At 36.0% G+C, this 24,747-nt stretch overlaps 2 protein-coding genes and 1 pseudogene across 11 annotated transcripts; 1 reads left to right on the top strand and 2 right to left on the bottom strand.

Annotated features, from left to right (window-relative positions):
• Positions 1–1,619: 1,619 nt before the first annotated feature.
• On the bottom strand, positions 1,620–6,578 carry LOC110874106 (HIPL1 protein-like). Of its 9 annotated transcripts, XM_035982602.1 has the most exons (8): positions 4,187–6,115; positions 3,983–4,095; positions 3,272–3,382; positions 3,015–3,172; positions 2,362–2,530; positions 2,160–2,238; positions 1,956–2,068; positions 1,620–1,806 (listed from the first exon to the last, which is right to left on the bottom strand). In XM_035982602.1, the coding sequence occupies exons 2-6, from the start codon at positions 4,086–4,088 to the stop codon at positions 2,201–2,203; spliced, it is 582 nt and encodes a 193-aa protein (XP_035838495.1). In that variant the 5' UTR covers positions 4,089–4,095; positions 4,187–6,115; the 3' UTR covers positions 1,620–1,806; positions 1,956–2,068; positions 2,160–2,200. The 9 variants fall into 9 exon arrangements, with proteins under 9 accessions (XP_035838495.1, XP_035838488.1, XP_035838491.1 ...); XM_035982595.1 differs by lacking the exons at positions 1,620–1,806; positions 1,956–2,068; positions 2,160–2,238 and adding an exon at positions 6,445–6,578 and having other exon boundaries at positions 2,246–2,530; positions 4,187–5,537; positions 5,648–5,678; XM_035982598.1 differs by lacking the exons at positions 1,620–1,806; positions 1,956–2,068; positions 2,160–2,238 and adding an exon at positions 6,194–6,420 and having other exon boundaries at positions 2,246–2,530; positions 4,187–5,537; positions 5,648–5,678.
• Positions 6,579–13,619: 7,041 nt separating this feature from the next.
• Positions 13,620–14,977, bottom strand: LOC110877177 (glutathione S-transferase T3-like). 2 transcript variants are annotated; one of them, XM_022125347.2, is made up of 3 exons: positions 14,715–14,977; positions 14,548–14,669; positions 13,620–14,393 (listed from the first exon to the last, which is right to left on the bottom strand). In XM_022125347.2, exons 1-3 carry the CDS (start codon positions 14,948–14,950, stop codon positions 13,645–13,647), a joined length of 1,107 nt encoding a protein of 368 aa, XP_021981039.1. In that variant the 5' UTR covers positions 14,951–14,977; the 3' UTR covers positions 13,620–13,644. The 2 variants fall into 2 exon arrangements, with proteins under 2 accessions (XP_021981039.1, XP_021981038.1); XM_022125346.2 differs by having other exon boundaries at positions 14,548–14,977.
• Positions 14,978–16,266: 1,289 nt separating this feature from the next.
• On the top strand, positions 16,267–24,423 carry LOC110877179 (annotated as a pseudogene).
• Positions 24,424–24,747: the final 324 nt, after the last annotated feature.

Genomic DNA, 24,747 nt, shown 5'->3' with positions numbered 1-24,747 from the left:
GCAATTTTGAATCCTATAACTGTGTTCGATTTTAATACGTTTAATCCGTGAATCTTGCATTCTAAACTATCCGTAGTCGGTCAGACTCGTGGGAACAATTCTGAATTAAGACTATTCTGACTTTGGACTCAAGGAGTTGACTTCCAAATTCACAGACCTCATTGAGAATGACGTTGGATGTAACTCGCATCAAATCATCTTCATGGATCTTAGTCATAAGATGCTTTGATATTGGTATACTCATTTAGTATCCTTTGACTTGAGATACATATTAGAACTTCCGTTAACCAAGGATTATTCTTTGATTACTGTCAACCACTGCCGCGTAACTGCCAGTCATAAAGGCTTTAATTATGAATAGTTCTGAAGTTCAGTGGGAGTTGTATGTAGTCGATATGGGATTCTGTACTCTTACATGATATGTAACAGTTAGACATTGTGGCGCCCTCGTTGATTCAAACTGGTGAAGTGTAAGGCCTTACCCAAACTTACTGTGTGTTTGTTCGGACCACTTTGACTCTTGATCGAGAACAATAATAATTGAACACCATATGAGAATGAACTTAATCCATGTCTTATTGATTCAATTTATGTCGCTTACAGAAAGGATGAATGACAACAATTACCATAAGTCTATTGTCTTGCAATAGTAAGTTGTTACTAAAAGCAAGGTGTTTTGGTTAATGACTTTAAAGTGTCATACCTTGTTGGGGGCAGCCATGTGCAGCTAGAGCGCCGCTGAATGTCTGCGTTGAGAATTTTATCGAAGGCCGTCCAAGTGGGAGATTGTTGGATTTATATGTACGGGTTCAATAAGTCAACGCTACTGACCGAGCTATGACCCGTAAGAGTAACACCTTGGGCAACGGACATTAAATCCACTTAACTTGGTTAACTAGTGATCACGAACAATTAACGGAACGAAATATATAATTATCTAGAATAATTATATATCCGCGAAAAACGGGATTTATTATTTATACGGGTTATAAATAATGTAACGTTTAATTATTTATTTAATTAAACTTTGTTTTTCGGACTTCGTATGGCATTTGGGCTTGTACTAGTTGGGCTTTGTAAGACTGAAAGATAATTACTGATAGTTATTAGGGTTTATGAGATAAAACCTAATTACCTAATATATATATATATATATATATATATATATATATATATATATATATATATATAATATATATATATCCTAATTGTCTGACACACAAAAATAAAATAACAATTACTACAACAATAGCCGTAAAAAGAAAAAAAAAGGTTTTCACCTTTTGCGATCCAACTCCAAAAGTAAAAAGGGGTTTTTGCTTTTGTGGTTCTTTCAACAAGTGCCGCCACCATTATCTCCGGTGCTGCCACGAGACGCCTCGCTTTTCGTTTGTGTTCGTGTACTAGCATCCGTTCATTGTACCTCGGTGTCTCACACGGTTATTATTAACCAAAAGGGTATAATTTTTCTCATCGGTAGATTAATTATTTTATGTATCGTATTTGCATGTTTGTAACCATGATCCTGTTCGGTTCACTTTTGGTGTTGATTATTTATATTTATTCCGCTGCGTTTTTATTAATTATATATTTAATTAATAAAATATATCAAACCCGTTTTGATAAAAAGTAAAATTGACACCACTTAATCCCAACAGAAACAATGTACCAATTTCGAAGGAATATACAGAATCGAAGGGGCTGAAGCACACATTCAACGATCCATCTATGAGGGAATTAAAACCGGCGAAAGGAAAGAAGCGATGAGCACCCCTTTTCCTAGATGTTCGATTGAGCGAAAGCGTACTGTAATAAAAACGGAGTTCAACATCAAAAACTACGCAAAATACTGCCCCATAATGTAACAAAAAACGATTGAGCGAGAGCATACTGACACAAAATACCACAAACTTATGCCAAAAAGGTATTTATAAACAATTTAAGTTCAACATTACCCGAGTCGCGTAGGCTAACGCTACGCTTATGCGGTAGTGGTTGCGCCAACACATCTTTCACCTCATTATCAGTTCTCGCCAACACATAGTAATCATCAAATAACATCTTCTAGCTAAAAAATTTACTTATGTGCAATAAGTAAAACAATAAATATGTCATATATTGAAGATCATTTGAAAAAATGAGTTAAATGGAAAGGTTACCTGGTTAGTTTGAAATCCTAAACGCTGCAAAATCAACTCCTTCACTCAAAATCCCTAACAATTTTAAGTAATGCTGAAACTGAACACAAAAAAAGTCTTAAATATTTAACAGATGGTCCGCCTACTATGTTACAGAAATCGGATCTTGATTGCTAGATGTCAGTGAGTTTGTTGCTGGAGTTTGTTGGTGTGGGAGCTTCACCTTGTAATGATGGTGAGAATGGTGAATTTGTTATGGATACATTTTGACATGTATCCCATACTGTTTCACAATAGTTGTTGGTTGATGAAACTGTTGAGTTGCATAGAACAGGAACTTGTCTGGCAACGGTTTTGATTGTAAACAGTTCTGCTGAGAATGGATCGCATCGCTGAAAATAAACAGAAATAAAAGATAAAGAAATTTGAAGATGAAAGTGTAATCTGCTAATCATGAAATAAAAATCATAACTTTCTTGCAAAAAATAACTAATCTAGAAATAAAAATCACAACTTTCTTACAAAAACTAACTAATCTTGAAATAACAATCACACCTTTCTTATAGAAATCAACTAATCTTGGAATAAAAATAACAACTTTTATATAAAAATCACAACTTTTATATAAAAATCAACAAATCTTAAAATAAAGATCACAACATTCTTGAAATGAAGTTTAATCTTTCTTGAAATAAAAAACACAACTTCCATATAAATTAACTAATCTTGAAATAAAAAATCACAACTTTCTTTCAAAAATTATCTATTCTTGAAATAAAAATCACTATCTTTTTTATAAAAATCAACTAATCTTGAAATAAAAATCACAATTTTCTTGAAATCAAGTTTCATGAATCATTGTTATATAATTCATACCAAACAAAGGATGGATTTCAGAACAGAAGCACAGGCAGGTTGAGATACATTCATGGATTCAAACTGCTTTCGAATATTCGAGTTATCGGTAGAATCGCAGCATGAACTGCCATTGTAATTACAGAAAGTCGGAGGAGTCTTATGTGTAACTGGTGCAACTGTCACAACCAATTCAAGATTCATTAAACACATAAATAAAATCATCAAAAAGGAAATTAAAAATGGTGTTGATGAAACTTTTATAAAAAAAAGCTTACTTAAATCTGTACACAATGGAAGTGAAAGAGCAGGATTAATGAGAAGCAGAAACAATGTTCCAGATAATAATAAGATGTTCATCTTCATCATATCATGAAATGAGCTTGCAGCTATAATAGAAACAAAAAACTTCTTAATTTACCTTGTTCATGGAACCCTGATGAGCCATTTGACTTTTGACTAATGATTTATCAATGAAAACATAAAGATAAAGATGTGAGGGTGATGGTGATGGCATCAAAAGTTGAATCATGTAGGGAGTGTTCATAGTTGACTTTACAATTAATTCTAGATTAAACTTCATGTCTGGTAGTTGGTATGGTTGCAAGATTTCTTTGTTTGTCTTTTTTACCATTGCTTGTCATTTAAATACACAGTGATTCTTATAAAAGAGGTGCTTAACTACTTAACTGTTAAGTGATTGAGATTTTGTCATAATCAGTAGTATATTTGGTTTTGGAACAAAAAAGTTGAAACTTGAAACAATGGGAAGTGTGAAAAAAAAACAAAGGATTAGTGTTTCTGAAAGATCTTGGTTGGTTTTTTGAGTCATGTGACAGCTTTTAGCGGCTCATGTTTACATATGGATGACATTACACCCAACTTGCAACTTTTTTTATTTTATAATAATTGAGCGAGGGCATATTGACGCAAAACACCACAAACTTATGCCAAAAATGTATTTATAAACAATTTAAGTTCAACATTACCCGAGTCGCGTAGACTAACGCTACGCTTATGCGGCAACGGTTGCGCCAACACATCTTTCGCCTCATCAGTAGTTCTCGCCAACACATAGTAATCATCAAATAGCATCTTCTAGCTAAAAATTTTACTTATGTGCAGTAAGTAAAACAGAAAATATGGCATATATTGAAGATCATTTGAAAAAATGAGTAAAATGGAAAGGTTACCTGGTTAGTTTGAAAGCCTAAACGCTGCGAAATCAACTCCTTCACTCAAAATCCCTAACAATTTTAAGTAATGATGAAACAGAACACAAAAAAGTCTTAAATATTTAACAAAATACATAATCAAGGATATCCGCTACGTCCCTACCACCAACACTGTTGAAAACCAAAACCAGCAACGATGTCCGCTGCTGCTGCGGGGCCGTCGTTTGTGGTCGTTGCCAGGAAAACAACCCGTCCAATCCATTATGATAGATAATTGAAATTTTTAGACAGAGTTTTAGAAATATGGCAACTTTCAGAAAATTAGTTAGTTACTTCAGCGACAAGGTACTCAAGAATCGCATCAAGGTACACCAATACAAACTCACAAAGCATGCTGTCCTTTCTTAAGGTACTGGGCAACTCTACCAACCAAAAATTGTAAACATGCCTTGACCGAATGTGCAACCACCTGCTTCCTCGGACCGCAGTTCTAGTTGCTTTACAGTAATCAGTATCGGTAGCACGGTTCAATGAACAACCATTGCCATACTTCCGGTTGCTTTCCAACAATCACTACCAGTAGCTCGGTCTCATTCCTATTGTTTCAGTATTATATTCAAGCAACCCGCCTTATAATGAAATTAGCAAGGATCACATTAGCATTGTCTAGGTTTCAATTCAATCAAACTGGCATTTGACATATAAAAGGATGAATCGCAATCCGAGATTCCAAGATGTAAAGCAATTATTAAATTCTTAAGGTTTTACAGTTTGCATGCTCAAGTCCCAATAATTCTACTTTTTTGGAAACATCTTCTAGATTAACGATCAAATATGATGATTGAATTTGAAGATTTAAAATTTGAGTGGAGTTTCTTATATTCCATCTATCAGTAAGTCATAAAATCTTATTTTAGTACAACTACAATTTCATCCTATTTTATAAAGGGTGCATGTGTAAATTTGAGAGGACACTTTGGCCTCCAAGTTGTGCAAAAATGAAAAAGTGGAGTATATTATACTGCCAAACAGGTCAAATGATAAAATTTAGAAATTCTTTCTTAAAAGAAACAGGTCAAACTGATTTAACGAACAGGTTTTGACCCGTTACATGCCTTCACCACCCAATTTGCAAGAGACTAAATACCTTGAAAGAGGCTGCATAAAAAGCCAGTAGATTTAACATGCCCTCAAATGATAACTTGTGTATGAACTCCCATAATACGATTACAAAAGTGTAGCAAGAACTAACCCCAATCATCAATGATGTAGTGAGTGGATCAATGGCAATTCTTGAAGAGTAGGTGTATCTCCATCTATTCCACTTTACCTCTTCCTCTTTTTCAATAAGTGTTCTTGTACTCTTCGCCTAACATTAAAAAATGTGATCAGAAACTGCAGCAACCAAAAGAACTCTGAGAAAAGCGGCAACAAAATACAAACTAACCCTAAAATCTGAAATCAGGTAAAAGAACTCACCTTTGGCCTCCATCAGAACATTTTATTGTTCCTGATTGTAATCAGAACAAAAGCGGCAACATTCAGATAATCAAGTCAAACTTATCATTCAAGTCTATAAATTAATTTTCTTATTATTCAATTTAAATGTCAATACTTCTAAAAATTTATCAGTCAGTAGTTCATAAACATCAAAGAAATAAGATAACAAGCCATCAAAACCTCCCCAAAACAGAACTCAAATGTGCCCAAATGACATCAATTTTAATCGACGATTATATAAAAAAAGGTTTAGCGGGTTGGCCGAATATACTTAAAACCACAGCGATAACTTGGTCTCAAACTCAGATATACGTGATGAAGATTTAGGGTTCAGTACACAAAAACAAAATCCTGCTATAAAATTAAGCAACAACTGCATGCAGTATCCGAAACAACTACATCCATTAAATAAAAAAACTAATTGAGCACTTCCTAACCGCTCAATCACCTTCGGATTTTGAAACAACAATTGCTAATGTAGTAGAAACAAACAACTCTCAAAAGAAAAACTAAAATTAATAGTACCTTAACTGACAGGGGTTTATGTTGATAAACCACAATCAGTTTTTTGGTGATGCACCAACAGTGATGAAGATATCAGACAACAAACCATAACAATTTAATCTCAATCACTAAATGGGATGAAATCTACCATTGGCGTTGCGAATGAGTATGGGTGAGATGTAGGCAAACCTTACCTCTATCTCTAGAGATAGAGAGGCTGCTTCCATCTCACATATAAGAAAATGATGATGTGAAAAATAAATACAGCTGACCTTGAGGGAGATTGTCTTTTTCATTTCCTCCATTCTCTCTCCGGCTTCTTTTTTATGCTTCTTGTCCATCTCACTCATTGTGTCAGCCCATTTTATCTTATCTTGAATTGTGATGAGTAGATTATCTGATGTACTTAACCTATGAAATGCCAAAACATGTCAAAACAATTGTAATAATATTATTACATACGATATGCACAAATAACAGTCAGAAAAAAAAATGACTAAGGTTAATGTATGTATCATACTCCCCAATTGTCCAGGCCTTAGATCCCCCCCGGCTGCAAATTGCACCTACAATAATAACATATAATATAAAAAGATGCATGAAAAACAATAACCACAACAAATTATGCAAAGTAGATGCTAATTCACACCTGAAAACATCTTCGCAACTGATCCAGTTTGCCCTTGACAATACCCTATCGAGATAGAAAAAAAGCGTAAAAATATAATTTTAGCAACATAAATCTTCACAACTTATTCACTCGAGTAAGAATATAAAAAGTAAAAACTGAGACGATTTTATAATCATGGGAGGTACCTACCATATACATGCACTCATTGATCAGGAAATCTTCAAGCTCACGGACGTTTATAACATCCAATTTTTGCATCAGAACATCCAATTCAAGCTCACGGACGTTTATAACATCCAATCGTTAAGAGAAATCAAATTATAAAATACAGAATCAACAGTTTTGATCTAAAAGGCGAACAAATCGCACACTTCATAAACCCTAGGTCGTAAATCAATCTACCGATTCAGTTACTCTAACCAATTATATACTAATACAATTAGCAACTTAAGTTGCCAATTACTGAAACATCGCATCACTTCGCTGAAACGCACCCTTCCATTCCCCGCTTCAAATTAATACACCCTACTAATATTAGTTATATAATAATACTTTCCTTTCCTACTAAAATGTATACGCCACAATCCACATCTTTTCCTAAACTGGCACACCATTCAGTTCTCCAAATTCCTTTTTATTCAACCGCCACATCATTCAGAAATCCCCAAATCTTAAATGTCGGCCAACTGAAACGAAATTGATATCCCTTAACTATCTCCCAATACTGTTCTCCTTTATTCAAACTCATTCTTAAATTGCAACCCTTCACTCACGCTCGAAATCGACATCCCTTCACTCACGCTCGGCATCAAATGTAATATTTTTATATTGTGTTTCATCAAAATTTTTTATTGTGATTTTTAAAGAAAATGCATTTGGTTGAATCTATTGAACATTAATTGCAGAAAAAGAACACATTTGATTGCGATTTGCAAATGGCGACTTTCAGAGGCCAATTTAAGGGCGATTCACATAGACCAATTGATGGCGATTTGAAGTGGAAACAGGGCAATGGTCCTAATGGTTTGCAGAGGCGAATTTTCTGTTAACGAAATTGAAGAAGGAGAAGAATGATCGATATTCTTCAACTATCGATAGTATATGACGTTGATCTAATTATAAATCCGTGATTTGATCTAGAATGGCAAATTATTCAATCATACGCATTTTTTGTTTTCTATAATCCCCGTTCTTCTTTCTATTGAGTTGCAATTATTAGTGTAACAATTTCAGGATTTTGATGATTGAATTCTATGCAGAAAATTTCAATTGAAATGAACTATTTTTTGAATGATTAAAATAATAGTTGGAATCAAGATCTAAAATTTTTAAGAAACCAACCACATTGAGATATATACATGCGTAACATAATGCTTAAAATCTGACATATATACATGCATAAGATATGTTTAAAATTTGGGGTAAATATTAAATCTGGAAAATATTTGAGTTTAATATTCATATGTATATCTTTAAACTCTTTGATAACCTCTTCGATAAATGTGAGTATATTCCAACAAATAATCATTAAATAATGAAGAAGAAAGATGGAATTGTAAGGTTGTGAACATGCATGATCTTCTGCATGGATTTGGGAGAGCAAAAATGATCGAAGAAGATGAGTAAATAAAAAGTAGATTTTGAAAGGATTTTGGTTGCAGCATATGAGGGTGTTTGAATTATCGTATTAAAAGAAAATGTTAAGAATATTCAGTATGGAGGTGCTTGAAAAAAAGGGCATAAAGCACCATGTGGCACTCACATCGCCAAATCACAACCTTTGCCCCACACAATGAAGAAATCCTATGCCCCTTGCCCCATGCCATGTCCATGCCACCTCACGGGACGGTGTGGAGGAGGCTTTCACGCCATTTCGAAGTCCCCAAACCGTATGTATACGTCACTGGTTTGTTTATTATATAAAGTTTTGAATATTATCAACACCGTTCACAACGCATGGGTTTATATCATTTCATGTTTTTAGGTGGTGTTTGACCGTCACAAAAATCTTAATGCAAACATCTTTGTCTTCTTAATAGGCACGTACCCCTAACATATATATACACTTAATAAGAATATATGTAACTTTCATTTCTTAAATACAAGTTAATAATGATGATATAATAATATAGTGGAGAAAAAATATTAAAAAATAAACTTGGTTAACACAACACATTATTGATTGTTTAATTAATATATTGGTTATTTGGTTAATACTAAGAATACAATACTTCACGAAATAGCCTTTTTATCGACCAAATTTAAAAGTATATTTAAAAATAACAGTTTTACAACAAAATAATACATGTTATAATAATATATTCCAAAAGTAAAGAATTTTTGCATCTAATATAGTGATACTAATGAATTTCATAATCAACATCCCGCCGCAACGCGCGGGTAATGTTAACTCGTTTGATAGAAAAAAGAACACATACATCAGAATATTGTTCAAGATCTAGATGAAATCGAATGATGAAAGCGTACCTTTGGAATCGCCCAAGTAATACGGAGGGATTTAGGGTTCTTGATTAGAAGAAGAAGCTTCAATTTTAATTAAACAGGAGAATAAAAAAGGAAACTCAGAGGGACGACCACGTGAATGAAAAAGAGGAGAAATCAAAATCCCGCTCAAAACCATTTATCAGCCTTTAGAGCACGTACACATCATCAAAATAGCCCTTGTGGCCTAAGAGAATTCATTTAGTATAACAGATAAATGGTTACAGTTAAGATTATAGATAGCAAAACGGGGTTGGCCGTGTCACTTTTTGACCAAAAAGATTAAACTTTGTCAAGTACGATTACGAAACTAATAATTATTTTTTTCCGATAAAATGATTTAGGGGGTTTTACGCATTTGACCTGTTGGAAATGAAATCAAGTATAACTAGGGGTGCAAACGAGCCAAGCGACTCGCGAGCTGCTTGAGATCGGCTCGAGAAAAAACTCGAAATGAACCGAGCCTTAATTTCAACAGAGCTTGTTCCAGTTATTTGCATTACTAATACACATACCAAAATAAACTCAACCTATCTTACAACTTTCTTTCGGTTTGGCACATTAGAAATTAGGATTAACTTCCAACTAGACCTGGCAAACGGGTTGGGTCGGGTCGGGTCATGGGTCAAAACAGGTTCGGGTCGAAACGGGTCAATTAAAAAAAGGGTTGTTTTGGTTCGGGTCAAAACGGGTTCGGGTTGGAACGGATTCGGGTCGGAATGGGTTCGGATCGGAACGGGTTCAGGTCGGAACGATTTTCGGGTCGGGTCGGGTCGGGCTGGGCTGATAATTTACAGTGTTTTTTGAGATCTTTTTCTGCATGATTAACCGTTAACAATTAAAGTTTATACATATATTTTATAGTTATACTAACCGGCGCGAATATTAAATACGCATATGAAATTAGGTAAACCGGATTTCATATTTTGCAGAGTTGACTATCATGTGTGGCTATGATATATCCAAATTCAATCTCTGATTGTTTATTTTCACTGCAAATTTGGATCTGTGTTTGAATAATCTTTGAAAAATTGGATCTGTGTTTGAATAATCTTTGAATAATTGGATCTGCAAATTATACATACAGACATATATATAGCATCGCTACATATTTATATCACACAAACTTGCACATATAGTTGCTATAACGATATATAAAAAAGTATAATACACATTATATAACCCTACAAAAAGTAACTTAAGGTATGATGGTTTGGATCACACCTTTTCAAAAAGTCACAACCCTTCAAACTACAACTTAAGGTATGATGGTTTGGATCACACATCTTCAAAAAGTCACAACCCTTTAAACTACTTTTATATGTATCATGCCCTTACAAAAAGTCACAACCCTTCATATATATATTTAAGGTATGATGGTTTGGATCAAACATTTTCAAAAAGTCACAACCCTTCATATAAATACAATTATCAACTTGGGTCATACCCTTTCGTTCAAATATCGCGTCAGTTAGAAAATTATATTATTTTACTTGCATCTAAAAAAGAAACAACAAATTGATGGTTGCTTAAGGTTAAAATATGTGGTAATTTAAATGTACACATGATATTCATGCATAAAAGTCTTTTGTAAACCGACGCGCACCGTTTGACATTTAATTAAATGAGTTTACAAAGTCACGTTATATTCTTTAAAAAGACGTATCAGAAACTTGCAACTTTTTGGGAAAGGATGCAACGATTAGATGGGATGCATGGTAATTTATATGTAGAACAAATTGCATAAAGATTACGGTACCCCTCCATCCTCACCACCGCCACATACCACCCATATCCCACATCCATTTTCAACCGTCCTATTTTTCTCCCACCGCTTCTCTCTCGCCCAACGTGTCTCTACTTCAAGTCAAACCAAATCCTTAAACATCCCCTAATCCCGTTACGCTCAAAACATAGGGCTCCCAAAATCCTTAAATTTCTTCACACATATCTCAATTTCTTCGCTAATCTTCTGTAGGTTCGTACTTATACTTCACAAATTATTCATTGTTGTTGATAATTTTGAACGCTGTACGTTTTTGTTAAAAACTGTTATTTTACGTCTGTGTAATCATTTTCTTGAAATCAATTTATTATCAATTTCCGTTTCCGTAAGATTTGAATTAGGATTTTGTATATAACTGTAACATGATTTAGTTTATATCAACAGATTATTACAATTGCGGCCCCTTCAGCGCCAAAATCAAATTGCCCGAAGGAGAATGATGCAGGCATGTACGTTTTCATAATTCATACTAGATTATCATTTAAAACGATTATGCGTGTTTTCATGTTTACATTTCGTATATGATTTCCATTTTTCAAGTTTGAATGCTTAACAATTAGTATGAGTCTGATTGCTGATCCATTCATGTTGTATTAACAATGCTATATGAAAATCATTTGATGCTTAGCAGTTCGTTTGTTACGTTTATGTAGGTTGATCGGATATTCAAATCAACGTGGTGTGGTTTCTTTGATATTTTATATAATAGATAAGATCATGTACAATACAGTTTTGTAGTTATAAATAAGATGGTGTTACCAAATCCTCATGAGTCCGCTTGAATACTGTGATTGTACGTTGTGATTGATTATAATTAGAATTAGTTTGTGTGTCTGCATTCGTTGTTGTATGTTATAAGTAGAAAAATATGTAATCCAATGATCAGTTTTGACTAATAGGCCGTCATGACCGGTGTTATGTTTTTAAATTTAAAATTTGGTCTTTGATATTATATTTGTAAGGTTCTGTACGAAGAATGCAATTGTTTATCAATAAATTGGGTTGTGGATGTGTTATTATTTCCGTGAGAGATTATTTATAAGGGTATCAAAACACTACCTATAAATCGAAACATCAAGTTACCAATTGCCGAAAACACTAAAGTAGATTCGATCAATTAATTCCGTTCCGAACACTAAACCTGTTACAAACGCCGCTGCAACGCGCGGGTGGACATCTACTCGTAACGCTACATAAAGTTTATTTTGCAATTGATAGGTGTTGGTTCGTATGTCACTGATGATGGAATCGGTTCTAGTCGAAACGGTACGGGTCGAAACGGTTCGCATCGAAACGGTACCGCTCGAAACGGTACGGGCCGAAACGGTACTGGTCTACTGGTCGAAACGGTACGGGTCGAAACGGTTCGCGTCGAAACGGTTCGATTCGAAACGGTACGGGTCGAAACGGTTCGCGTCGAAACGGTACGGGTCGAAACGGTACAGGTTGAAACAGTACTGGTCGAAACGGTACGGGTCGGAACGGTTCGCATCGAAACAACACGGGTCGAAATGGTTCGCGTCGAAACGGTTGATTCGAAACGGTACGGGTCGAAACGGTTCGCGTCGAAACGGTACGAAACTCGTTCCGACCTGAAACTCGTCTCGTGGGGAAACTTATGCCGGCCCAAAACCCGTTGTGATCCGAAACCCGTCCCTTGCAAAACCCATGTCGGCCCGAAACCCGACCCGAACCGACCCCGTTCCGATCCAAAACCTACGTCGTGCCGAAGCCTGTCTCGGCCCGAAACTCAATTTGAATTGAACCCGTTTCGTGCCGTAACTCGTGTCGTGCAGATACTTATGCCGGCTCGAAACCCATTCTAACCCGAAACCTTCCCCGTTTCTTTAAGACACTAACCAATATCGACCCATTTCTTTAATGTTGTCGACCCGCTTTGATCCGAAAATAAAAAGAGGAAATTTCAAGTGACCCATCGTGACCCATTTAGTTAAAATATCTAACCCAAACCAACCCATATAATTTTAAAATCAACCCAAATTGACCCACTTAGAAGGCTTTGGATCAAGATTGCCCCCTCTACTTCCAACAGTTATTTGCCTTTCTGTAGGTCATTTTTGGCATGATTGTCTTGGAATTTAAAGTCATTTAAGCACATAATGCTGATGGTGCCAAGAAAGAATGTATTAAAAATAAAGGAAAGGTCTGTGTTTTATGCAGAATTGAAGAGTGATAAAACACTTTACTCATGAAACATATCTTCCACATTTAAGATCATGTTCTCTTAATAGCCATTCCTTAGACCATGCATAATGGTAAACAAGAATAATGCCCCCAACATGGGGCATTATGCGCCACGTGTCAGCCTAGTCATACTTTGGGCATTATAGAAAAATAGGTGTAGTGGGGCATTATCCCAATAATGCCCACTCAATCATTTGACAATTATTTTTTTTTTAAATATAAAAGATAAAGTCTTCATTAATTTAAAATATAAATTACAATACTTGAAAAAAAATACAAAAAAAAACAGAAAATTAAAAAAACCGAAAAAAAAACAGAAAAAAAAACAGAAAAAAAAAACTAGATGATCTAAAGTCCATATTTTTCTCGTATTTTTTGGCGACGCATTTGAGCCAAGATCAACGCGTCGCCTTGGAGGTGGTCGATCGGTTTGGACAAAAACTCAATGTCCTTTTCCATTTGTCGCGCCTCTTGCAACTCGTTGAACTTTTTGGTTTCAACTACTCGGTCTTTCATAATCTCCCAACGTTTGTGGCCGAGGTCGTGAATATCTTGGAGACGACGGTTCATCTCCTCGAAATCATCCTTTAGGCCGAGATCGGAAGACGACTCGACCGTTTTTTTCCCGGTTCCCTTTCTTCTACCGGTGGGTCGGGCCAACTCGTCTTGAAATTGCTCGTCAACGTCCAACGTTTCATTTAAATCAACATTACGGGCATCGGATGTCGGAGTTGACGGGTCGGCGGAGGATGATGTTTTTGACCTTTTAGCCCGGCGTCTACTACTTGTCGTCATTGGATTAACAAGCGCCCACTTTGGACTTTTTCGTAGTAGCTCCCAACACTTATAGTACGTGAAAGGGCTTTTCGTCCTATCGAACTCCTCCAAAGTCTTTGTTAAAACCCCGACGTCACATTCACCGCTCGGGCGATTATCGTAGTTACGTTGGTAAACTTCTTGAAACGCGTGACATTTGTTGTTGATGTCGGTCCATTTGCTAGAAATTGAATCCTTGTCCCGATGTTCGCCTTGACCCCACGAGCTATAAAAGAGTGCACGCACCCTATCCCAAAAAACGGGGCCCGTTTGAAAGTTTGCTACAAATTTAAAAACAAAAAATAAAAATATAAGTTGAAATTTAAAATATAAAAAACAGAAAAAAAAAACAGAATATAAAAACAGAAAAAAAAAACAGAAAAAAAAACAGAATATAAAAAAACAGAAAAAAAAAATAAAAAAAAAATAACTTACCGGTATCTTCGTCCTCCGAAATATCGAGCCACGCCCGAGTCAACGTGTATTCCTCGTCCTTCGTCCATTTAATGGTTGTTTTTGCACGTCGAGGCTCATCCTTTTCCTTCTTTTTATGCGACCTTCTGCCGCGTTTCGATTTGTCTTGCACCGGTTCGGGTTGCGACTCCGGCACGACCTCGACATCGGGTTCGGATTCGGGTTCGGGTTGTGACGGTTGCGACCCGCCGGCTTGACCAAAGCCGTAGGTGGGAGGAACAAAAGGAGGGGCGCCACTCAAGTAAGCCGCGTAACTTAAAAAGCTCGGGTCCATGTCTTGTAGGTTGTACGGGGTTTGCGGTTGGGTTGTGTTCGGGTTCGTGGGTCTTGCGGGGCCACCAAACGGGGGTCGGTATGGATGCATGCTTGTAAAAAAATAGGAGAAAGTGGAGGTTTTTTTATAAAGTAATAGAAGAGAGTCGGTGAGAAAGTAGTAGAAATTTTATAAAAAATTGGAGAAAATGGATTGATATATATAGTGGGTAAAATTTAGAATTAAAAAAAAAAAAAATAACTTTTTGACCGTTGCCAACGGTCGAATTTTTGGCATCTTTCCAATTCACAGCGTTTTTAAAATCACGCCACCAACATTTTTTTTCAAAAAAAACGCCCGGAAACGCCCCATGTAATGGGGGTTCCGGCGTTATCCGGCGTTTTTTGGCAATTTTTTTTTAAAAAAACGCCCCGTTACGGGGGGTCTTAGGCCACACGTAATGGGCATTATAGAGGCACGAAAGAGTTTGATAATGCCCTCATCACCATCCCCCTGGGCATTATAGGGGCATGAAGATGGAGGGACATTTCTACAATAACGCCCAAAGAGAAGAAAAATGGAAAATATTAAATGAAATGGGCATTAACCGTTACACGTTTTATGAAAGAGCGTTATGATGCTGATGTGACAAAAAATGTCCCTTAAGGGACATTAACCATTACCCATGGTCTTATTGTCTTATGTAACTGAGCAGGATTGAAAAAAAGACTAATTGTAGGTTTAGTTTTAACAAGTTAAAGCAATTAAACATATGTTTGGTCACTAAAACTAAGGGTGTTTGTGGTATCTTTTATGAATGATTTCTTTCAGCTTATGTGGCGAGTCAACATGAATAAATTACCCATACTAATTAGACTTCACCTCTTCTTGGTTGAACCTGATAGCTTAGGGAAATTTAGATATGTTTCACTTGGGGTAGATAACATAGTAGTCAAAATCTCAAGGTGCACTTAAGGCGCAAAGGCACAAAAAAGCACACGCCCGGCCCGAGACAAAAGAAGTTTACTCTAACTTTTATTTTTTTGATTTTTTTTGATTTTTTAGAATTTTATTATTTTTTTAGATTCTTTTGAATTTTTACAATTTTTTGTGTTTTTTATTTTTTATTTATTTTTAGAGGTTTTTCATTATATTTTTTATACGGATCGATCCGGATAGTGATCCACCCATTTAAAATTATTTGGATATGGATCGGATCACGATCCATTTAAGTTGGATCATTAATAGATCGGATCATGATCCAATCCATATCCATCCATTGACAGGCCTACCCGTGTATAATATATACACGGGTTAACGGCCATTTCAGCATGGGGCGAATAGCCCAAGTGAGATGGACTATGCATTTAGGCCCACGAGGCCCAATTCAAGTTTTCTAAACCCTTGCCTAAAACCTTTTCCTTTTTCATTCATCTTCAGGTTTTCTCTGCAAATTCTGCTTCAAAGTTGGCTCATCAATGGCGTCAATTCAACCTTCACCAAAGAAACGCAAGAACAACAACAACAAACAATCAACAGAAATCAACAAGGGAAACAAGAAGAAGAAGAAGAATCAGGATCTCGCTGACATCAGAAAACTAGGTCAACAACTGCTCTCAAACCGATCTCACATCAACAACCTCCCGCTTCTACTCAATATCCTCAATCCGACGTCGTCTTCTCCACCTGAATTCATCCTTGAAGCTCTCCTCTCTGTGCAGTCGTTCTTCACTCCACTCGTTGCTGACCTTCCGTCTTCCTCCGCTAAACCTACTGAAGATCCGGAATCGGTTTATCGAGTTTGGTTGCGGTCGAAGTTCGATGAGTTTGTTGAGTTTCTGATTCGGTTATCTGTTTCCACAACACTTGTTGAAGAAGCTCTCAGAGTAATTATGGCTTTAATTGTTTTTGTTATTTGCAGATTAGGTTTAGTTTTATAATCCGTGATATTTAACTGTTTTTTAATAATAATATGTGTTGTTGAATGATGTGGAAATGTAGGAAGTGGTGGTGGATACTTTGATGGAGTGTGTGAAGGTTGGAAATGCAGGGAAGTTTCATTCGTCTATATATCATAAGTTTATTCATACTATGGTGAGTTTGCTACTCTGTTTCTGCACTATTTATATAATCTGTTGTTTGCTTCACACGCTGTTTTTTAGTTCATAGTGTCAACAGCGTATAGTGGATGATAGTGACAAGCTACCTATACGATACATAGAGATAGCGATTAAATAGTGGGTGCTATTTCATGTTTAGCGATGCACTAGAAGAAAGTTTAAGAAATATTTTTTACGTATATTTTCTATGCAGTTATAGTGGTCCGAAATCCAATAGCGGTCAAGGTCCGCTATTTGATATATAGGTTATGGCGGCGGTGGCATAGGGGCAATTTTTATATCATGCATAGTTTATATATTTATGTGTGTGTGTGTGTGTATATATATATATATCTTTGAAAAATATTAATAATAATATCAAAATTCATAGTAATATCATGCAAAATATTAGTAGTAATATCAAAATCCAAAACATAAGCTAAAGAATTCCAGCGATTTAGAGATTTAGGGGTTGTTTGGCAAATTCTGAATGGTTAAGTGCTGAACCAGTAAGAGGTCTAAACCATTAAGAGCCAGTATAATGCTTAACCGTTCCGAGGCAAATGTCTGACCAGTTTAGATTAGAGGTCCTAACCATTTAGACTCAGTAGAATGCTTAACCATTCAGAGGCAAATGTCTGAACCATTCAGACATCTGCTCGCGAAACAAAGAGTCTGAACCACTAAGTGCTGAACCAGTAAGAGGCCTGAACCATTAAGAACCTCATTAAGAACTAAACAAACAGCCCCTTAGGTTTACTTTTGTTGAACGATGAACTGATGAAGAATCAACGTCCAGAGAATCCAGCGAATGAAGACTTTTGGCCTCGATTTAGGTTTAATTTTGGGTTTGTGCCTTTACTTTTGGGTTTCTTTCAAACAAAAAGTTGATTAATGTGGGTTTTACCCTACTTTTGCGCTGAAATATAAAAACCGCTAAAAGCAGTGCTATGACCGCTATACGGGTTCAAAATAGCGGTCCAATAGCGGGATTTAGCACCGCTAATAGCGGAACCGCTATAAGAGACCGCTATTTGGACCGCTATGGGTTCGTATGTCTGCTAAGCGCTATAGCACGCTATTGAATGCGTAGTATATGTTATTAAAATACATTGTTTTTCATCTAAATACACTATTTATATTAAATGGTAAACAAAAAAAACACCTTAAATCTGCTATTTTCCCGCCATAGAGTCGCTAACCATCAGATTGCGACATATTGCCACTTTGTTACGCTATTCACTATGGCGGGCTATGCTCGCTATTAACAACTATGTTTTAATCACAATGAGACTTGTTTGATAGTTCAAAGTAAGTAGAAGATCCATTGCTTGAATAAGTTGGGGGAATCTGTAATTTTCTAATCTTTAAAATAGTTTACCTCAGCTTACTTTCTTCATGCTTCTCTGTATGAGGATTTATTTATTATATGACATCTTTGATGGTTACAGGTTTACTCCATCGAGGAAGCTGATACTTTGTTAGACTTGCTTGTATCAAAATATTTCAAGTACATCGATGTCTGGTATAAAGATCTAATCATCACGAACAAAGTTGATTTTTTTATTATAGTTGTTTATGTGAACATCTGTTTAAGTGATACTCAACTTCCTTTCTTTCTGACAGCTATTTTACTTACATAAGTTTGGAGAAGCTAATTCGAACACTTGGTACTACTCCTGTACATTCATTTTAATTGTTTTATTACAAAGTTCAACAATGTTTTCAGTTGATATATCTTTTTTCATCGCTAATTTCACTACAATCGGAGGATAATAACTTGTTTTTTCAACAGATGTCAGATCTGCGAGTGCGGAGTCTGAAAAGGAAAGCCCGGCATGCGCCAGGTTGGTATATGCTGTTTAGCTATGCTTGTTAGTTTCATAGTTGTGAAAGTTTTCCTATTTCAGTTAGCGGTTTGACACATGAGCATGCATACCTTCTAGTTCTTTCTTTAAAAGCTTGTCATTCTGTCTCTTAAGTTTTGTGAAAGTTTTCCTATACTTGATTTTAAAAAGCGCGCCCTAGGAGCGCCTAGGCGCGAGGCGCAACAAGGCGCAGGGCCTGGGGCTTTTTTGTTCAGCGCCTTGTGTAATTACAGGAAGCGACCAAAAGGCGCATTTTTGATGGTTTTTTGGGGGCTTTTTGGCCTGAGGCGCGCGCCTCATGTATATGAAGCTTTTTACTGCATAAAAATGTTGTACCTTGGGTTTTTTGACTTGTACACGTAAGTAAAATGGTATAAAAGCCTTATTTATAGCTATATTTTGGTTAAAGGAAGCTAAAAACCTATGGGATATATAAAAAAAGTTATATAAACACCTTGCGCCTCGGGTACGAAAAGCCCACCGCTTTTGCGCTTTGCGCTTCGCGCCTCAATTTTAGACCTCGTCGCGTTTGTGTGCCTCTCGCTTTTTAAAACCAAGTTCCTATATGGTTAAATGATCTAGCAATGCTGTTGCATGATATGAATCTAACAGCATGCTTTCGTAAGTGCAGCGGAGAGCTTTTAATACGCAACATACATCATGCACTATCTAAAATTCCTCCCTTTCAACAACTTGGTGAAAAATCTGAATTTGAAATGTGGAATGCATCTGGTGAGAACTCTTGGTTTACATATAACGCTGACTTGGTTTTAAAATGCGCGCATAATGTGTGATGCGCCCGATGCACTAATGAGAGCGCATCGCAACAGCTGATGCGATGCGTTTACGTGATGCGAGAATATTGCGCGCATTTCGCATAATGCGCTCATTGCATAATGCGCTCTGATGCACGCAACATTGTTTCTTATGCTTTTTTTCCAGATAGATTTTATGAACTGTGTTCGGTTTTTTCCATAATTAACATCTTAGTATGCTTGATTTGAACCAAAAAACACAACTCTTATCTTCTAATTACGTCAGTTGTTTTACTTTAAGTATGTTTTTATAAGTTCTTATGTATAAATAATTTTTAACTATTTTTTTATAAAGAACGCATCACATACGTGATGCTCTCGCATCGCGCATCACGCATCAGATTTTTGGACTAAACGCATCGGAGCGCATCACGCAATTTAAAACCAAGAACGCTGACTCCGTTTATTTCACATCCAGCTCCATGTTTAATAATTCATAGATTACAGACGTTCTTATACTTTCTCTTCATGTTAGGTGTTTTCACTAAAGACAGTAAAACTGAGACCAAGAAGAAGAGTAAAGACAGTAAAACCGAGACCAATGATGTTAGTCCTTGGTTTTCTTTGATCTTTTATTTTTTTATTTTTTTTTTTTGTTCCTTGTAATGATTAAATTCTGAGATTGTATAATGAAATACGTTATATGATTCCCCTTCCATTTAAATTATGAGTGAGCAGAAAAAACCAAACCATAACTGAATAATTGTTTCAGAGTAACTGAAGAAAGTGGTTAATCGGTGGTTCTGTTTTTTCTTTTTTATGATAAGGCACTATCTTGGTTCATTTACATACATTTTCAATAACCGAATTAACCAAACTGAACCAGTATATAATTAAACCAGCTACTGTATTTATAAAAGTAATTTACTGATAATTGAATATCAACAGAAGCAGTTGATTTTATATGTACAATAACCAAAACTTCCGGTTAGGAGTTTAAATCGAACCTTGCATACCCTAGGTAAAATATATAATATTTTCTTTCATATTCCTCCATGGATTCGTTGCTTCTTTTGTCAGGCGTTTTATGCAAATATCTAACACATTACATTTTTTCCATGCTTATTAATTCCAGGTTCCATCTTCGGCTATTATTTCCAAAAAGATGAAGTTGAAGTTTTCTAAAGCATGGATGGCATTCCTTACATTAGAACCGCTTCCTATTGACGTCTACAAGGAGGTAACTTTGTCGTGATTTGGTTGTTATTGCGCATTGAATTTTTATATTCTGTGGTACGTGACTACATTTTGTCTTTTCGTTCTTAGGTTCTTGTTACTCTTCATCAAGCAGTGATCCCTTATTTGTCTAACCCGAAATTGTTGAGGTGGGTCCCATTTGAAGATATATTCTTTAATTTCTTTGACGTGCATTATATACACGTCTTTTAACAAGAGTGGTTCACGTGCAGTGATTTTTTGACAAAATCTTACGACATCGGAGGTGTTATAAGTATAATGGCTCTTAGCAGCTTGTTCATTCTAATGACGGAACATGGTTTTGAGTATCCCAATTTCTACGTGAAGCTTTATGCACTCCTGCAACCCTCTATATTCATCGCAAAACACAGAGCCAAGTTCTTTCAGGTTACTCTTGCTTATTGTCACACTTAGGTTTGTAAACGAACCGAACGAACACGAATAGAGGCATGTCCGTGTTTGTTCATTTAACCTTAACCGAACACGAACACGGACAAATGATGAGCATGTTTCGAACAATTTTTTTTTTGTTCATGTTCATTCATTAAGAAAATGAGCATGTCGTGTTCGTTTATGTTCGTTCTTTTAAAACCTAAATGAACTGTTTACAAATGTAAACGAACATAAATAAACAAACTTAAACGAACGTTGTTTTTAAAAACATTAAACAACGCAAATGACAACAAATGACCAAACATTAACGAACTCAAACAAACATAAGGTAGTTGTTTTGTATAATCAGTGATTAATCACGATAAGTTCCATTGGAAAGCGTATTTTCTTTACCAGAATACCCAATTACTAACTAGTTATGTTTATATAAGTAGTTAGAAAGCCACTTTTATGCTTATATTTATGTAAATAATATAACTACTTATGTATTTATTGAATTTAAAGAAACATAAACAAATGTAAATAAACGAGCGTTCCCGAACATAAATCATCATCATCATTGATATACATCAGGTTCAGTTGCTAAAATGGATTAATTGGGTCACATTTTTACCGGCATCCGAACCCGAAGACCCACCATGATCCGACCCATGAGCAACAAAATGGAGCCATGTTTTATTTTTATTTTATTTCCAATTTTACACAACTTAATTCCCACGTTTCCTTCTTTTTATTTTCCTGCATTTTAATTCAAAGTTTTAGGTAGTGGTCAAAGTCAGTTTGCATGTTTTTAGGTAGTGGGTTAGTTTCTTCATTTCTTTTCTATATGTAAATCGTAAGCACAGTAAGAAAGGGAGTTTTTGATGAGTTTATGAAAAAGTTTCTTTGGTTAATTTTCTCATTGGATTATGAGTTGATTAATTTTTTCCATTGCTAGTTTAAGTGTGGCATCTTAGACGGTGTTCTTTGGATCCTACTCGGAGCTAGGTGGTGTATCTGTATCCTATCTCGGTTTAGGTTTTGCCCTATCGCTTGTTTGTGTGGTGATTTCTGTATCACAAACGGGCTTTAGCTCTATCCTGTATTTTATCGTTTTATTTGAACCGGTGATTCGGGGTCATACTCCTATCAATCATACTCGGTAAATCCCACCAATAGCAAAGCAAAGGTAGGGTCTGAGGAGGGTAAGATGTAGACAGCCTCACCTCTACCCCGTAGGAATAGAGAGGCTGCATCCGGTGAGAGCCCCGGCTCGATAGTAGTTTTGCATCAAGCCTTGGACAAACGGCACATAACACTCACAATCGGGACAAAGACCGATTAGTGCATGTACCCTTTTGTCTTTCAACTATCAACGCCACCACATGATGCATGATTAACTGTCCTCAGCTTTTAACGTTATTTCACAAATTTAGTAAAATAACGTTAAAATTAGTGCACTTTCACTTTTGCCCCCCGATGGCCCACACAACATTATATGCGCATACCGCAAGCGGGGCGTAAATGAAAGACAATTTTTATACATGTTTGTTCGTATATTAATTAAATGAACTTCCCGCAGAACAAGATCACGAACAGTTCATGAACGTTTGGTTCGTTTACAGGCCTAGTCACGCTATATGCTTCAAGTTTTTCTTAGCTTTGAATCTGGATTTCTATCTATATAAATGTCACTATTTATTGGTCAAATTGTAATAGCTTTATTATAATGCTAATAAAAGTTCATATTTTTTGCAGCTTCTTGATTCATGCCTGAAATCACCTCTTCTTCCGGCTTATCTGGCTGCTTCGTTTGCTAAGAAACTAAGTAGGCTAGCTCTTACCATACCTCCTTCAGGAAATCTTGTCGTTATTGCTCTAATCCATAATCTCTTGCGAAGGCATCCTTCAATCAACTGTTTAGTGCACCAGGTAATAAAATATGATCTGACCATAGGATTAGTACATGTTGATGTTATATTATCGCTAAAATTCGGTACCGCTACCGAAAACGCTTGGTACGGTACCAGTATTTGAAGGTAAAAGTTGGTAAAATACTGGTAACATACTGAACTGAAAGTACTGGTAACAAAAATGCCAAAAAGTGGGTACTGAATCGAATTATAATTCGGACTTCGGTACGGTGCCGCTACCAAATGCTCATCCCTGGGTATCGGTACTTTTGGTACCGGTACCAAGCTCATCCCTAGTTATATACTTGTATACATATATATTAGGTGCATTCAATACTAACAAATTTTGATCTCATACGCACTTGTACGTTGTGAATATTCGATATAGTGGGAGAGAGGAGCGGTTGTGTGGTTACATAAGGCCTCATCACATTGTTTCTTCAAAATTCTGTTTATTTTTTCAGGAGGAGAAAGATCAAACAGCCAAGAATGACATGAGCGCCAACCCAGGCATTGATCATTTTAAAAACGAAGAAACCGATCTTACGAAAACCAATGCCTTGAGTAAGTGCAAGTGCATTTGAGCTTTTCTCGAAAATAATCAAACTTTGTTCTTCATGTTACACAACTTACAAGACTGTTGTGCATACTAGTCGGTTTTTTTCTCAGTTTACTGAATATTATTAACTTTTGCAGGGAGTTGTTTGTGGGAAATTGATACCCTGCGCCACCACTACTGCCCCCCGGTGTCCAGGTGAAGTATACGTATTTATTTATTTGCGACCAGTACGCTGCGTTTGTGTAAAGTATTCACATGCAATATATTTATGTAGGTTTGTACTTTCACTGGAGAATGATTTAACAGTTAGATCCAAAACAACAGAAGTTGCTGTGAAAGATTTCAGTTCAGGTTCATATGCAACCATATTTAGAGATGAGGTAACATAAATATATATATATATATTTTAGATTTGAAAACCATGATAAATTGATTTTAGGGTGATTTGATATGGTATAATATTGTGAATGCAGATGAGAAGGAGAGTTAAGCAGGTTCCATTGGCTTTCTACAAGGCCATACCTACTTCATTGTTTTCAGAGAGTGATTTTGGTGGTTGGACTTTCCAATCTCAAGAACAAAAACAATGAAGAAAATGATTCTTTTTGAGGTACAAGTTGATTGTTGTAAGAACAAGAGGGATGAGTTTTGCCAACTATTCAAAGTTGTTTCTTTTATTTACCAACTAATGTATCTTTTTTATTTATACAGTGTTGACATTCATGGGACAATACGTTAAGGATACAAACATCAATTTATTATGGGGAGAAACATGTTTGTTGACGCGGGTTCGACCCCCATGCGGATCCGTTGTCAACTCGTCTGGGGATTTCACCGCCAGGCTTGCTTGGTCGGGTAGCGGCTTGGGAGGGGGTATCTCCTCCGCGGTCAGGGGTATCGGGCACTTACCCTTTTTTTAATCTATTAACACATGAAAAGTACGTATGTTTCCATTGTTAATTAAACCTGTTTCAAAAGTTTGAAAATTAGAAAAGTGACAAAATGCGTTAATAATTACTATTTTCGTTTAAAAGAAGAGGTTAATGGTTTGAAATTGGAGACAAGCCCATAGTTTAAGCCAGCCC

The sequence above is a fragment of the Helianthus annuus genome, chromosome 14 (assembly GCF_002127325.2).
Source record: "Helianthus annuus cultivar XRQ/B chromosome 14, HanXRQr2.0-SUNRISE, whole genome shotgun sequence".
Classification (NCBI taxonomy): domain Eukaryota; kingdom Viridiplantae; phylum Streptophyta; class Magnoliopsida; order Asterales; family Asteraceae; genus Helianthus; species Helianthus annuus.
This window is presented reverse-complemented; position numbering and strand designations above follow the sequence as displayed.

Bases quoted from the DNA above. Each gene is read 5' to 3' on its own strand.
- LOC110874106 (XM_035982599.1), bottom strand. From the start codon at position 4,088: ATGCTATTTGATGATTACTATGTGTTGGCGAGAACTACTGATGAGGCG. The intron at 3,383-3,982 runs GTAATGTTGAAC...TTTCTATTATAG, and splicing joins CGTTAGTCTACGCGACTCGG to CTGCAAGCTCATTTCATGAT. The intron at 3,173-3,271 runs GTAAGCTTTTTT...TGGTTGTGACAG, and splicing joins TCCATTGTGTACAGATTTAA to TTGCACCAGTTACACATAAG.
- LOC110877177 (XM_022125346.2), bottom strand. From the start codon at position 14,950: ATGCATCCATACCGACCCCCGTTTGGTGGCCCCGCAAGACCCACGAAC. The intron at 14,394-14,547 runs GTAAGTTATTTT...TTAAATTTGTAG, and splicing joins TTCGGAGGACGAAGATACCG to CAAACTTTCAAACGGGCCCC.